Genomic DNA, 13,417 nt, shown 5'->3' with positions numbered 1-13,417 from the left:
TCATTTTCTTTTGTTATTCTTACCATAGCTGTTAAACTATCTTCTAATTTTGCCGTTTTTTTTTCTAACATTAAGTATAAATTATTTCCTATTTTTTTATATCTTCTTCCTGGATTTGAAAATATTATTTTTATTACCATTCCGTCTTGATTTTCGTATGTTTTTTCGTCTACTGCAAATTCTTCTTTATTCATTATAATCTATGCATTATATTATGCTGTAACTCATATTCAAGACAATCTAATTCTAATTTTAACATGGATATATCTTTTCTTTGTGCTAGTAGTGATTTATTACATACTCCTGCTAATATGTTTTCTTCTAATCTTCTTTTTCTATGTTGTAATTCTTGTTCTTTTTCAGCCATTATTTCCATTATTTCTTCTATTAATTGTTGTTTATAGATTTCTCTGTTCATACTGTTTTTTCAAATAGCAGACATATTTATATTTTATTTTTGAAATTATGTTTATCAATTGATCTTTTCTATCATTATCTGTTTTGACTAGTTGTGATAGTTCATATTCTATATATAAAGATCTTAATTTTTTCCATATTTTTCTTACCTTTTTATCTATCTTAGTTCTTTTTATTTTAGTATTTTTATTTTTATTCATCATAACTTTTTATATAATATTTTAAAAAGCTTACTTAATTTATCTGGATATCTAATCTTTTTTAACCTGTAATTCCTACCATATCGTCTTAGCCAATATTCAGTCATATTTAATCTGCAATATCTAAATCATCATATAAATCATACATATCATAATAAAGCTCATCTTGTATACTTTGTATGGTTAACTCAGTCCAACCTTGGGTTGTTATTTCTATTATCTCATATGTTAATAATTTATTTTAAATTTCTCTTTTTATATCAGTATTCAAATTTTTTAGTATATAGAGTAGTAATATCTTATAATCAACATTATCGTCTAATAGGTATGTTTCCATTTTTATTATTTTCATTTTTCACTAAAACTTTATTCCTTCCAACCTCTTAATAAATTATACTTGCTTATTATGCAAAAATAATAATTTAATAATCATCTCGTCTGGTCACTACTACAGCTTTCTTCTTTGATTAGTTACCCTAACAGCGCCTCAACTTTGTTTACTCCCCTAAACGGCCTTCTCTGCCTACCGGTTTCAACCTTAGGATGGCATAGTCTGGGCATACTTATTCGAAGAATATTTCTGTAGCAAACTTTCTAAAGATGGTTATTATAACATTATTCAAACATGATAAACAATTATAATTAACAAGAGATTTTCAGGAATAAATTAATTTAGCTACTCATAAATATAAAATGATATACCTGTTTTTGTAGATCATCTGTCATAGTTGATTTGTTTTCCATGATTATTTAATTATCTAGCTCTGATACCAATGGGGGGTGGAAGCGGTTTTGTTATTTTAGAGTAGAGAGAAGATTGTTGGAAGAAGGATATTTTATTTATGAAGGCAAATGCCCCTTATATAGACATACATAATGACCTTTCATCCTTGTTAAAGGACGTTTGGCCTTTACTATTTACACAGTAACTTGACTCTTACTATTCATGGTTACTATTCATGAATAGGATACTGACACTATTTACTTTACAACTTTTTTACAAAAAAACAAAATAGACTTTGGCCAAATGGCCGACATACTTTTTTTCTTCTTTATTTAATGGCCTTTACTTTTTACATGTGGCCGACAATAATTATGACTAATTTACATATATTTTATGTCTATCTTTTCCCTATTTTCTTTTTCTCAGCTTACTCCAGTTGTACTTCTGGAATTATGTCATCACCTTGGTTGCACTTGGAACATATATGGTCTGGGTAATTGTGTCCGACTAGCTTGCAATATCTCGTCATTACTTCTTCGGATATGAATCCTTGCTTTATTGCTCTAGTTGTTGGCGTAGCTTCTGGTTTTAACAGGGTCAAAATCCATTTTTGGACTTCTTCCATATCTGCTTGTCTTATTTCTTTCGAATTGGCATATATCATTAAATGGTCTCTCGAATAGTAGCTCCATATGGCGTTGCCTTGTAGATAGTTATTTGCTAGCTCTTGTATAATAGTTGATAATCCAATTATCCTTTTATTGGCATAGAAACTGGGTATCTCAACTCTTGTTATCTCTGGCTGTTGGCCTATATCTTCTGGGATTATCATTTCTCGTGTTAGCCCAATTTTGACTATCTGGATCATTGGCTTTATTTCATCATAGAGTATCTCTGCTGGTGCTGTGTAGAATCTTATGAAAAATAAGTTTCCTTTTGTTATCTTTTTATATATTAAAAATGCTTTGTGGACCTCTGGGATTCCACTTATCTCTTCACCTGTATATGTATAGACTGTATTTAATAATCCATAGTTATAACAAGTTTTAACTAGGTTTGGATTAGTTTTTGGTTGTGCAATTAACTTGTTATAGCCTTGTAGTTTTTGGGTTAGGTAGTCTTGGGTTTTTTCTAATGTTGTGGTAGATTTGGGTTTTTGATTTAAAAAGTTTTGTATTTTGTATAGGTTTTCAATATATGTTCGGGATATATGGTTGTATGTTTTCTTCTCTTTATGCAGGCTAGTTGCATAGGTAGATGTTTGTGGTGTTGAAGCATCTACTATCTGTATCTTTGAAGTAAATGGTTTGGTAAATATGCTATTTAGGTTTATGTTTTTTGGTGTAGGTTTCTCCATAGCTTTTTTGCTTGTACCTGCAGCATCAGTAATGTCATGGGTTTTAAGGAGTTTCCCAACGTCTCCTTTTAGCTCTGGCTGTTTTTCGTCTGCCGAACGACGTAGCTCCGCATTTTTATAGTCATGCTGCTGACTTGTAGATTCTTTTTCTTCTAGCTTTTGAATTCTCAAGCCCATACTGTCCACTTTTGTACAAAGTGTAGTTAGGGTTTTGAGTATGTTTTCCATAACATTATCTTGTCTTGGCTGTGTAACTTTGTCTTGATAAATAGTCTGCAATCATATTTTTGTCAGTTTTTATTACCTCAATTGTAAATGTAAAATTTAGTATGTTTAATACTAGTCTCCTTATTTCTTTTGTTGTAACTGAATCATCTAATTTTTTCGTTATCCACCATTTTACTTGTGTATTATCTGTTCTTACAATAAATTTATTGTAAACAATATATGGTTCAAATGCTAATAAACATTTATATAATGCGAATAATTCTTTTCTATTTATTTCCCATTTTATTTGTGCTTCTGTATAAGATCCTTTGGACCGTCCCATTGTTTTGTTTAAATTATGACAAGTTAGTTCCTAGAAAGTGACTTTGTAAATGTGCACAACTTTCTGTCTGATGCCTTTCTGTATCTTCTCTAAATTTTTGAGTTAGAATATGACACTTCCATTGCATTTTTGTTATTTGCTTAAATTCTTACCAGTACCATGTCGCTGAGTTTGTTTACTATATTTAAGCAGCCATAGTTTTATTACTTTAATGATATTATTCACTGTTAGGTTCTTAGTTTGACTTGACATTATTCTGCTTAGATTCTTGTGTTTTTTTTTGTGTTTTTTTTACACATGAACTCGTTCCTGTATGAGTCCTCTTGGACTCCACATCTCTTGCATTTTGCTCCCCTCGGGTCCTCCTTCGAGTTGTGAAAGGGAAACTAGTATCATGAAGTTAAATTTGAGATCACTGGCAGCGACTCAATAGAGAGTTACAGCACTTCCAAAGAGCTAGAACGGAGAGCAAAAATTGGGTCTAATTCCCAAACTTGAAGCAGCAACTGCAAGTCCCCAAAGGGACACAAATTGATGATTCTCGGACTTTAACAAGTCCAATTTATATAATAATCCCGGCAGCAGCTAAGCAAGAAGCAGAAATGGGGTTAAAATCCATGATCGACGAAGTAACAGATCGACATTCAGCCCCCGAAATGGTGGAGTAGGGGCTGGAAATTTCAATTTTATAATTTATTATTTATGTTTGTTTCCTCATTATTGTTTTGGTCATTGCGAATTCTTACCCTTTTTTCTTTGTTAATTTTTTTTTAACTTAGATGAATCCTTTTGAGGTTTTTTTAATGGCTCTTTTATTTTGTCATTTGTTTATTTAAATATTTAAATGTTCAAAACCTCTGTTAAGTTAGATAACCTAAGCTTTAAGACTAACTTGAGAATTATTCATATTCTTTCATAGTAAGTATTTAGCTTCCAAATCGACGTTTGAGTGATTGTGTTGATCATTCGACTAAAAAAGTTGACTCAGATAAATTCTTAAGTTAGAATTTTACTTTTAGTACTTTAATATTTCAATTATTTCATAATTGAGATAATACAAATGTACTATCAAAAGATTTCTCATAAATATATAACATTTTTCAAGAAATTCAAGTTTTCTTTTAAAAATATCCAAACATTAAAATTCGTTGGTCAACTGTATTTTCTTAGATGCCTAAACTCTTTCTTAGAGAATTAGTTGAACTCTTACCCGACTCTGGTTTATTTAAGAGTTTTTCTTCAAAAGTTTCATTTTTATTTTGTTTCCGTAATTTTTCCTAAAATATTAAGTGGCGACATCCTAAAATTAAACATTTCCAAAAACTGTAAAAAAATTGCCAAAGGTGCCAAATTGGCTTCGAAACCTTCAGTTTCCAAAATCGGATCGTAACACGTATTATATAGGAGTCAATTATGCTAAAATTCCTTTCTCAACATATCAACATATTCAATATCATTTCATAAATGCAACAACATACCAAATACACAAATAGTGCAAATCAAGCAAAATAACACTTTTCTATGAAACTCATTTTAGCACAAAACCTTTCTACCATAAATATGCATATCTTTGCAAAACAAGTCAGATTCAAATTAACTCATTATTTTCATCTTAAAGAGAAACAATAAACCTTATTTAGCAAAGATATGAGGATAATGAAACTTCATGTCGTCCTCGGCCTCACTAGTTACTCCCTCAACTAGGTGATTTCTCCATAACACTTTTACAGAGACCACCTCTTTTTGTTCCTCAACCTCTTCACCTAATGATCAAGGATTTCAACCGGAACCTCCTCATATGCGAGGTTCTCTTCCACATAAATACCGTTAATACGAAGAATGGACTTGAAATTGCCAATGCACTTCTTAAGCATGGATACATGGAAAACCAAATGAACCAAAGATAGTTCACTAGGGAGTTTGAACTCATATGTAACCTTACCAACCCTTTGCAAAATCTCATAGGGACACACATAATGAGGATTCAACTACCCTTTCTCGCCAAATCTAACCACCCCTTTCATGGGAGAAATACTCAAATACACCTTATCACCCTCCTCAAATTCTAAAACTCTTCTTCTATGATCGACATAAGACTTTTGCCGACTATAGGCTGTTTGCAAACGGTTCCTTATCATATGAATCATCTCTAAGGTCTTATAGATAAAATCGGGACCAAGAAACAAACACTCGCCAACCTTAAACCATCCAATAGGAGATACACACCTTCTACCATACAATTACTCCAAAGAATCCATAGATTTGGATGAACGAAAACTATTGTTATATGAGAACTCCACCAAAGGCAAATTCTCATCCCAATTTTCATTGAAGTCAACGATACAAGCCTTAAGCATATCTTCAAGAGTTTGAATAGTACGCTCTGCTTGCCCATCTTTTTGACGATGAAAAATGGTGCTCAACTTCACTTGAGTACCCAAACCTCTTTGAAATGACCTCCAAAACCTAGAGGTAAATTGAGCAACTCTATCCAATATCATGGAAAAAGGAACCCCATGAAGACTCACTATCTTTTCAATATAGATCCTTGCATAATCTTTCGTCGATTAAGTAGATTTAATGGGAATAAAGTGAGAGGATTTGTTCAATCTATCCACGACCACCTATACATAGTCATATTGCCTTCTTGTTTGAGGAAACCCAACTACGAAATCCATGTTAATATCTTCCCACTTCCAAGTACAAATTTCAATTTCTTCTTATAGACCACTCAACTTTTTGTGCTCGACTTTCACTTGGTCGCCAATTGGGACACTTTCCAAAAAACTCCGCAATATCCCTATTTAGGCCATCCCACCAAAACACCTCTCTAAGATCATGGTTCATCTTTGTACAACCCGGATGAATAGTGTAACGGGCTCCATGAGCCTCCTCAAGTATCCTATTCCTCAAATCATTCACATTGGTCACACAAAATCTCCCTGGTACCTAAGGGAACCATCCCCTCCTTGGGAGAATGACTCATTCATCTTTCCAAGAACCGGGTCTTTTAAGTCCATCAATAATGAATCAAGGTGTTGCTTAGACTTCACCTCAACCACCTATACGACTTGAAGTTATGATTTACCACAATAACACCATTTGGAAGAGCTTCAATTCGAACCCTTAAATAAGCCAACCTATGAACATCCTTCACTAGGTTTTCCTTTGCTTCTTCCACAAGGACAGACTTCCCATGGACAGCCGACATAGAGTTTCCGCTACCAGATTAGCATCTGGGGTAATAGAGAACACTCGCGTCGTAGTATTTTAACAATTCTAATCACCTTCTTTGTCAGAGATTTAACTCCTTTAGGGTGAAACCCCATAAAGAAAATTACTCCATATTTTCAAGGCAAATACCACGACTGTTAACTCAGTGTCATGATTCGGATAGTTAGTGAACTTTGAGTTTTCTAGAAGCATAGGCTATAAATTTGTCATGTTGCATAACAACAAACCCTAATCCGATTGGGATGCATCACAATATACCACAAAACCCTTAGTTCCCTCCAATAGGGTCAGTATCGGAGTGGAAATAAGCCTATCTTTCAATATTTGGAAGCTCTTTTCACATGCCTCCGACCACTCCAATTTCACATTCTTCTGAGTCAAGGTTGTCAAAGGGGAAGCAATGGATGCAAACCAGTCGGCAAACCTTCAAAAATAACCGTCTAGGCCTAAAAAACACCTAATTTCCGTAGGAGCCAAATGTCTAGGCAAATTTTTCACAGCTTCAGTCTTTCTTAGATCAACCTCAACACCCTCACTAGAGATAATATAACAAGGAAACTCTACCGACCTCAACCAAAACTCACATTTTCTATACTTGGAAAATAATTCATGTTCCTTAAGAATTTATAAAACCAATCTCAAATGAACCATGTGTTCAGCCTCATTTTTTGAATATTCTCAAATGTCGTCAATCAAGACAATGACAAATGAATCTACGAAACTTCGAAACACCCTATTCATTAGATCTATAAACGCCATCGAAGTATTATTGATAGCATATGACATTACTAAGAACTCATAGTGACCATATCTAGTCCGAAATGTTGTCTTGGGAATATATTCACCTCCTACCCTATGTTGGTGATATCCCGACCTCAAGTCAATCTTAGAAAAGTAACTCATACCTTAGACTTGATCAAATAAATAATCAATTTGAGGGAGAGACTACTTGGTCTTGATTAAGACTTTGTTGAGTTGGCGGTAATCAATACACATTATAAGGTACCTTTCCTTCTTCTTCACAAACAATAAATGGTACTACCTCTCAGAATAGAATTTCCCTTGTTCCATTCTAAAACGGGCTCATTTGGAAAGTTAAACTTCACGACCCTTGTTCTACAATTTATGGAAGTGAAACAATCATGCAACCAATTATTCCAAAAATAACATCAAAGTCAACCATATCAATTTCTACTAGTTCAACATGAGTAACTCAATTGGGAAACATTATAAGAGAATTCAAGGTTTATTCAAGAAATCGGGCAAAATATCAAATATTTTAGCTACTAGAGGAGTAACAAATGACAAATTTATGCTGTGATCAAGTAAAGTATATACATCAATACAAAAGACATTCAACTTATCGGTTACCACAGAAAGAGAAGTCTTTTGCTCAACCCTAGAGCGGAGAGTATAAAACCGATTTTTCTTCGGAGCATCATCATTTGAACCACATGTTTGTCCACCTCCCTCGTCTTTACCAAAATTAGGGAAATCTCTCACCTTGTGACCCATTTTTATGAAGCCAAATCAATTATCCGTTCCCACTAAGCATTCACCCACATGACCATTACAACACTTGCTACAAGTAGGCTTCTCACTAGGTGAGTTTCCCCTATTTCCCCTTTTTAACTTAGGTTTAGGCACCTTATCATCATGATCCTTAGAGAACTTAGATGGAACTTTATTAGAGAACCTCTTCTTGAATCTAGGCTTGTCTTGGATAACAGGCTCACCCTTTGAAGAACCACCATCAAAAGACCTTGCCATATTGACATCTCTACTCTTCCTCATAACCCTTGTCTCTTCCACTTGATGAGAACGAACCATGAGATGAGAAATGCTCATATTATCATGTATCATAGGCGTACGACATTCTTCTATCAAGTCATCCGACACTCCCGTCACAAAGCGACTCATTTCATCCCTAGGGTCAGAAACCAAAGAAGGGGCATACCTTGACATTTAGTGAATTTTAAAAGAGTAGTAAAGTAAAATCATACCTACTTGATGATGGTTGATGAATTATTTCACGTTGGATCCCCTCTTATCTCTAGGAAAGAACCGATCAAGAAAATCCTTCTTGAAATCTCACTTGTCACTGGTCCACGCCTTTAAGGCCTATTGTCTCTCCATTTGATGTACCAAGTTTGGGCCACATCTTTGAGTTGGTAAGTGGGTAAATCTGCTTTCTCAGCAGTAGTCAACCCCAAGGCATAGAGACTATTGTAGGTTTCATCAATAAATTCTTGGAGGTATTCCTCCAGTTTGGACCCATAGAATGAAGGGGGATTCATCCTAGTGAAATCCCTCAAACGGGAGGCCATGGTTCTAACTTATTGATTTCCTCTAGGTACCACCTCCCCATTAGCTTGCGCCATCATAACTCGTGCTTTAGTGGAGACAGATTATATGCTTGGGTCATAATAGCTTTGACCATTTGAGAAATGCTTCCCTTACATCAACATCCGCAATAAGGGGAGGAGCAATCAAAACTTGATCACCAGTAGCAACTTCTTTAAGTGGATACACTTGATTATCTTGTGCCCCCTCATTAGCAACTCCTTGTTCATCCATTCTTGCGGATGCTCTTCGGATATTTATACCAATAACCACCATACAAGGTTTAGGTGAAATTACACATAAAGTAGACATCTAGAGGAACGACATAGGAAAATAGAAGATGGGAGTTTCCTAAGCATCATATGTTTCTCATTCATATGTGTGGCGCGCTTCACAATTATAAATTAGAATCTACATAGACCTGGTTTAATGAGACATCACTACTACAAGTATTCAACCTCATGCTCTGATACAAAATTTGTCACATTAGGGGAGCATCCCCAACATGTAACAAACATCGTCTTCCTCGAAGAGGCTTAAGATTAGGCTCTTAGCATTCATCATTACTTTCATAGGTTAAAAAATGCGAAAAATTTAATTTTTTTATTACTTCTTGTTTACTTAGACCTCTTGGGTACACACACACACAAACACAAACACAGACACAGACACACACACACACACACACACACACACACACATATATATTATATATAGAGTATACATAAACCCTTTGTATAAAAATATTACATAGTCTTATACTTTTATTTCATATACATCGTATAGGAACATAATCTAATAAGAAGTCTAAAATATGTCTCATATTAAACCATCAAAAATGAATTCAACAATTATGCTTAACCCATACTTCAATATAATAAAGAGCCTCATATAGTCTATAGAACAATCATTTTCAAATCAAAAGGAAAGAACTAGAAGTCTTATAACTAGAACAACATCAATAGCTTGATAATGGCATTGTCCTCGAAAGTGAGGACATACCGAACATGGAGGATGAAATTTAAAGTATTCCTTCAATATCTTCATTAACCCTTAAACGACCAGAACCTAAAATGTTTGAGAATGGCTAACGGAGTTAGTACATCACTTGTACTACGTATAGGAAGTTATGCATACACAACAAAGAAATTATGCTAAAAAAGGACATTTATTGCAAAGCATGCAAAATCACTTTATAAATACCTCATGCACATGCAAAGAACCAATACAAGTCAATAAGAACATATTACATAAGTCAATACCATCTATATCACAAGACAAATCAATATCAAGTCTAGTCAATCCAACATGCATATCAACATAATTGAGCACATAATCAAGACAAATCTATCATAAAGTTATAATGTCAAAAAGTATGCAACAGAGTCCATAACCTCATAACCTAAGCATAACCATTACTCATGAAGACTGAATTATTCAACTAGTGGAATAACCAAGCAAAGCCCCATGACCTTACTCAATCAAGTAAGCCTATCAAGAACCATAACCAATGTCCAACTTAGCATAATATATAATTAAGTGATAAAATCATCATACTTTATCAATAGATACCAACCATATACATAACATATACATTATAGAAGTCAATAAAAACCTCCTAATGCTTCCCTCAAGGAAAACTAGTGCAAGTCATAGGTAGAGTCCCATACCCCTAGCTAGGGTAAGTAAAACCTCTGAAGTCACCCTAGTTAGTGTTTAATTTATTACTTCATTTTACATTTGGGAACAATTACATTAATAGACATAGACCGCAGGAGTTATGTGTGGACTACGGTGTTATAAAACCTTACACCGATGAAAGGTAGTCTACCGGCCAAAGTAGAACCAAACACAGACGTAGATTTCTAGGTGGATCCACTAGCTAGGCTTTCTATGGTGGAAACATAGTTAAGGAACTTAGGTGTTATGAATTTTAACCCTCTACATGAAAATTATCATTGGAGCCCCCATCTAATGAGAATCTATTGGGTGAGTAGCCTTCATAGGGGAGTAAACACCTCATGTGGAACTAAAGGGTAAATCTTCCTCTACGGTAAGTCAACACCTCTCATTGTCAAGTTCATTCGGTGCTAAGATAAGTCCCTTTAAAAATGTATTTAGTTAACAATCATAACTTATTTGAGGTCATAGGGTCTAATCCATGTATAGTCGTAGTAATTTAGCTCATTAGGAATTGCATGAGGATATCCTTTCATGAAAACCCTCATATGTGAGATAAGCAAATCATCATCATCACATCATAATAAGGAACATAGACAATTCATAACAAACCTTATATCATTTCATCTTAAGCATAATCTCACATTACATAGTCAAGACATTTCATTTCAACATCATACCAACACCTACTTAGGCTATTCACAAGACATGCTTCAATTGAACTACATCATCAATCACAAGCCATCATAATTGAAGTAAAGATTAGGATCATGAAGACTTACCAAATCTCCTTCAAAATCCATCACCATGGTCTTACCATCAACCAACTAATTACATCTAATAATAGGTGCAATAACATAATTCAATATTAATTAACACAAGAACTAGGTCAATTGCATCATCACTATCTAAATTAATATCAATTCATAACCTAGGGTTAGGGGAGAAGGATCAACATGTATTCTTGAATAATTAGGTCCAATCTCATCAATACATTACCCTAGTCAATCCATATATGCATTAGAATAGATAAATCCAATCTAACAATCAATACATTCTTTAATTCAAATCAATTCATAACGAAGATCCATGATTTGGGGGAATTGTGGAAAAGGACATGATCTACATGAAATTGTATCAATTAATATAAATTAACCATCGATCTACACTTAATTATTCATGGACAATCCCAATTTATCATCATTTTGAAGTTTACGAGAAAACCCATTAGAATTGGAAAACCTCATGAAATTGGATAAGTTACAAATAAACTTTGGAAGGAACTCTTGGGAAAAGTAATCCCAAAAGTTAAAAACGCATACCTCAATGAAGATTAATCCACGAAGTTGAAGTGAAATCCTAGAGAAATTGGTCGTCTTCTTAAAGATTTGTTCTTCCTTCAAAGGAGGATTTTGGGAGAGAGAAAGTAGAGAGAGATGAGAGCTTTTGGGTTTTGTTTTGGGAATTTGGTTTGGGTGATTTAAAAATAATTTAAAAATGATCCTTAGGATATTTATGATCAACCGTTAAATTACCCAAAACACCCATCACTTAAATGGGTCTTTTTGTAAAGTCAAAATGTATAAAGTACGATTCCTAAAAATCTAGGAAGTGGATCTGCGTCGGGAGGCTAATTCCCAATTTTAATGTTGAAAATGAGGCAGTGGACCTCGTGTGGGAACTCAACAGCCCCTTGATTCTTGACTCGCGTAGGCTGCTTTGGCAGCATGCCTATCCATGCTAGGGTCCTCTTTAAGGACCCTTCGGGAGTAGTTACCATACGTTTAGAACCTCTATACTATATTTTACCTATCCAAAATCTTTTTACAAGTCATAAACTTAATTTTACCCTCCGAAATCTCTTTACTGTTCGACTTTGTTAGTTTGCAGACGTCATGTGTGTTCTCGACGCCTTGACTTTAAAACTTCCCAAATGGTTTATAAATATTATTTTAGGTCCTAATATAGTGTTTCAAACCTTAGACCCAAATATGAGGCTGTAGCTTAGGTCTTGACTTTTCGGAGTGTTACACCACCTTGCTTGGAAAATCAAGTTCATAATCAACCTAAGCAATACGTCTTAAAATTTTATATGGGCCTTCAAAATGGGGATTAATCTTCCTTTTTACCAAACATCATAACACCCTTTATGGGCGAACTTATCAAGTAAAGCAACCGTGCACAACTAATTCAATGTCTAAACTTCTAACATCAGAAGAAGAGTTTTTTTTGACTTTGAGCCTCCCTCAACCTCTATATAATTAGTAAAACCACCTAAAACCGGGTCCTATCAAGGAAAATTCAACCACCTAAAACCAAACGATAGGAGATATCTACCTCTAACCAAAAAGATCCTTAAATGGATCCATAAAAAAATTGAGTGATAGTTATTATTATATGCAAATTAAATCAAAGGAAATTCCAATTTCCGATAAAGTCAAACACATAGGCTGACCTTTATATATTTTCCTAAGATTTGTTAGTACGCGCAACTTGTATGATGGTTTATGGATGAAAATTATGTTAAGCTTAATTTCAGTGCCAAGACCCATTTGGAAAGATTTCAAAATGGAGAAGTAAGAAGTAACCTCTATCGGACATAATTGATAAAGGCACTCAGTGCAACCTCAAGGTTCCCCTAAACTACAACTTAGCATAATATTCCACTAAATAAAAAATCTTGACGGGAATGAAATGGGACAATTTTTTCATTAGGTCTACTATAACAAAATCAAATTATATTGTCGTCGAGTACGTGGAAACCCTACTATGAAGTCCATATTCATGTATCCCACTTAGTTGTAGGAAACGTTATGTCTTGAGATAAACATCCCATTTTCTGTTGGTGAACCATCACTTATTGGGAATAAGGACATGTATCCACAAATATTGCAATATCTTTGTCCCTCTCA

The 13,417-nt window shown here is 34.2% G+C and overlaps 1 protein-coding gene across 1 annotated transcript; it reads right to left on the bottom strand.

Annotated features, from left to right (window-relative positions):
- Positions 1-346: 346 nt before the first annotated feature.
- LOC109120530 (uncharacterized) lies at positions 347-6,329 on the bottom strand. The gene has a single exon (XM_069297691.1). The coding sequence runs from the start codon at positions 2,924-2,926 to the stop codon at positions 1,769-1,771; it is 1,158 nt and encodes a 385-aa protein (XP_069153792.1). The 5' UTR covers positions 2,927-6,329; the 3' UTR covers positions 347-1,768.
- Between the last annotated feature and the right edge of the window lie 7,088 nt (positions 6,330-13,417).

Source organism: Solanum lycopersicum, chromosome 1 (assembly GCF_036512215.1).
Source record: "Solanum lycopersicum chromosome 1, SLM_r2.1".
Classification (NCBI taxonomy): Eukaryota; Viridiplantae; Streptophyta; class Magnoliopsida; order Solanales; family Solanaceae; genus Solanum; species Solanum lycopersicum.
Note: the sequence above shows the minus strand (reverse complement) of the source record. Positions and strands in the feature narration are given on the sequence as shown.

Excerpts from the sequence above, each read along its gene's own strand:
- LOC109120530 (XM_069297691.1), bottom strand. The coding sequence starts at position 2,926 with ATGGAAAACATACTCAAAACCCTAACTACACTTTGTACAAAAGTGGAC.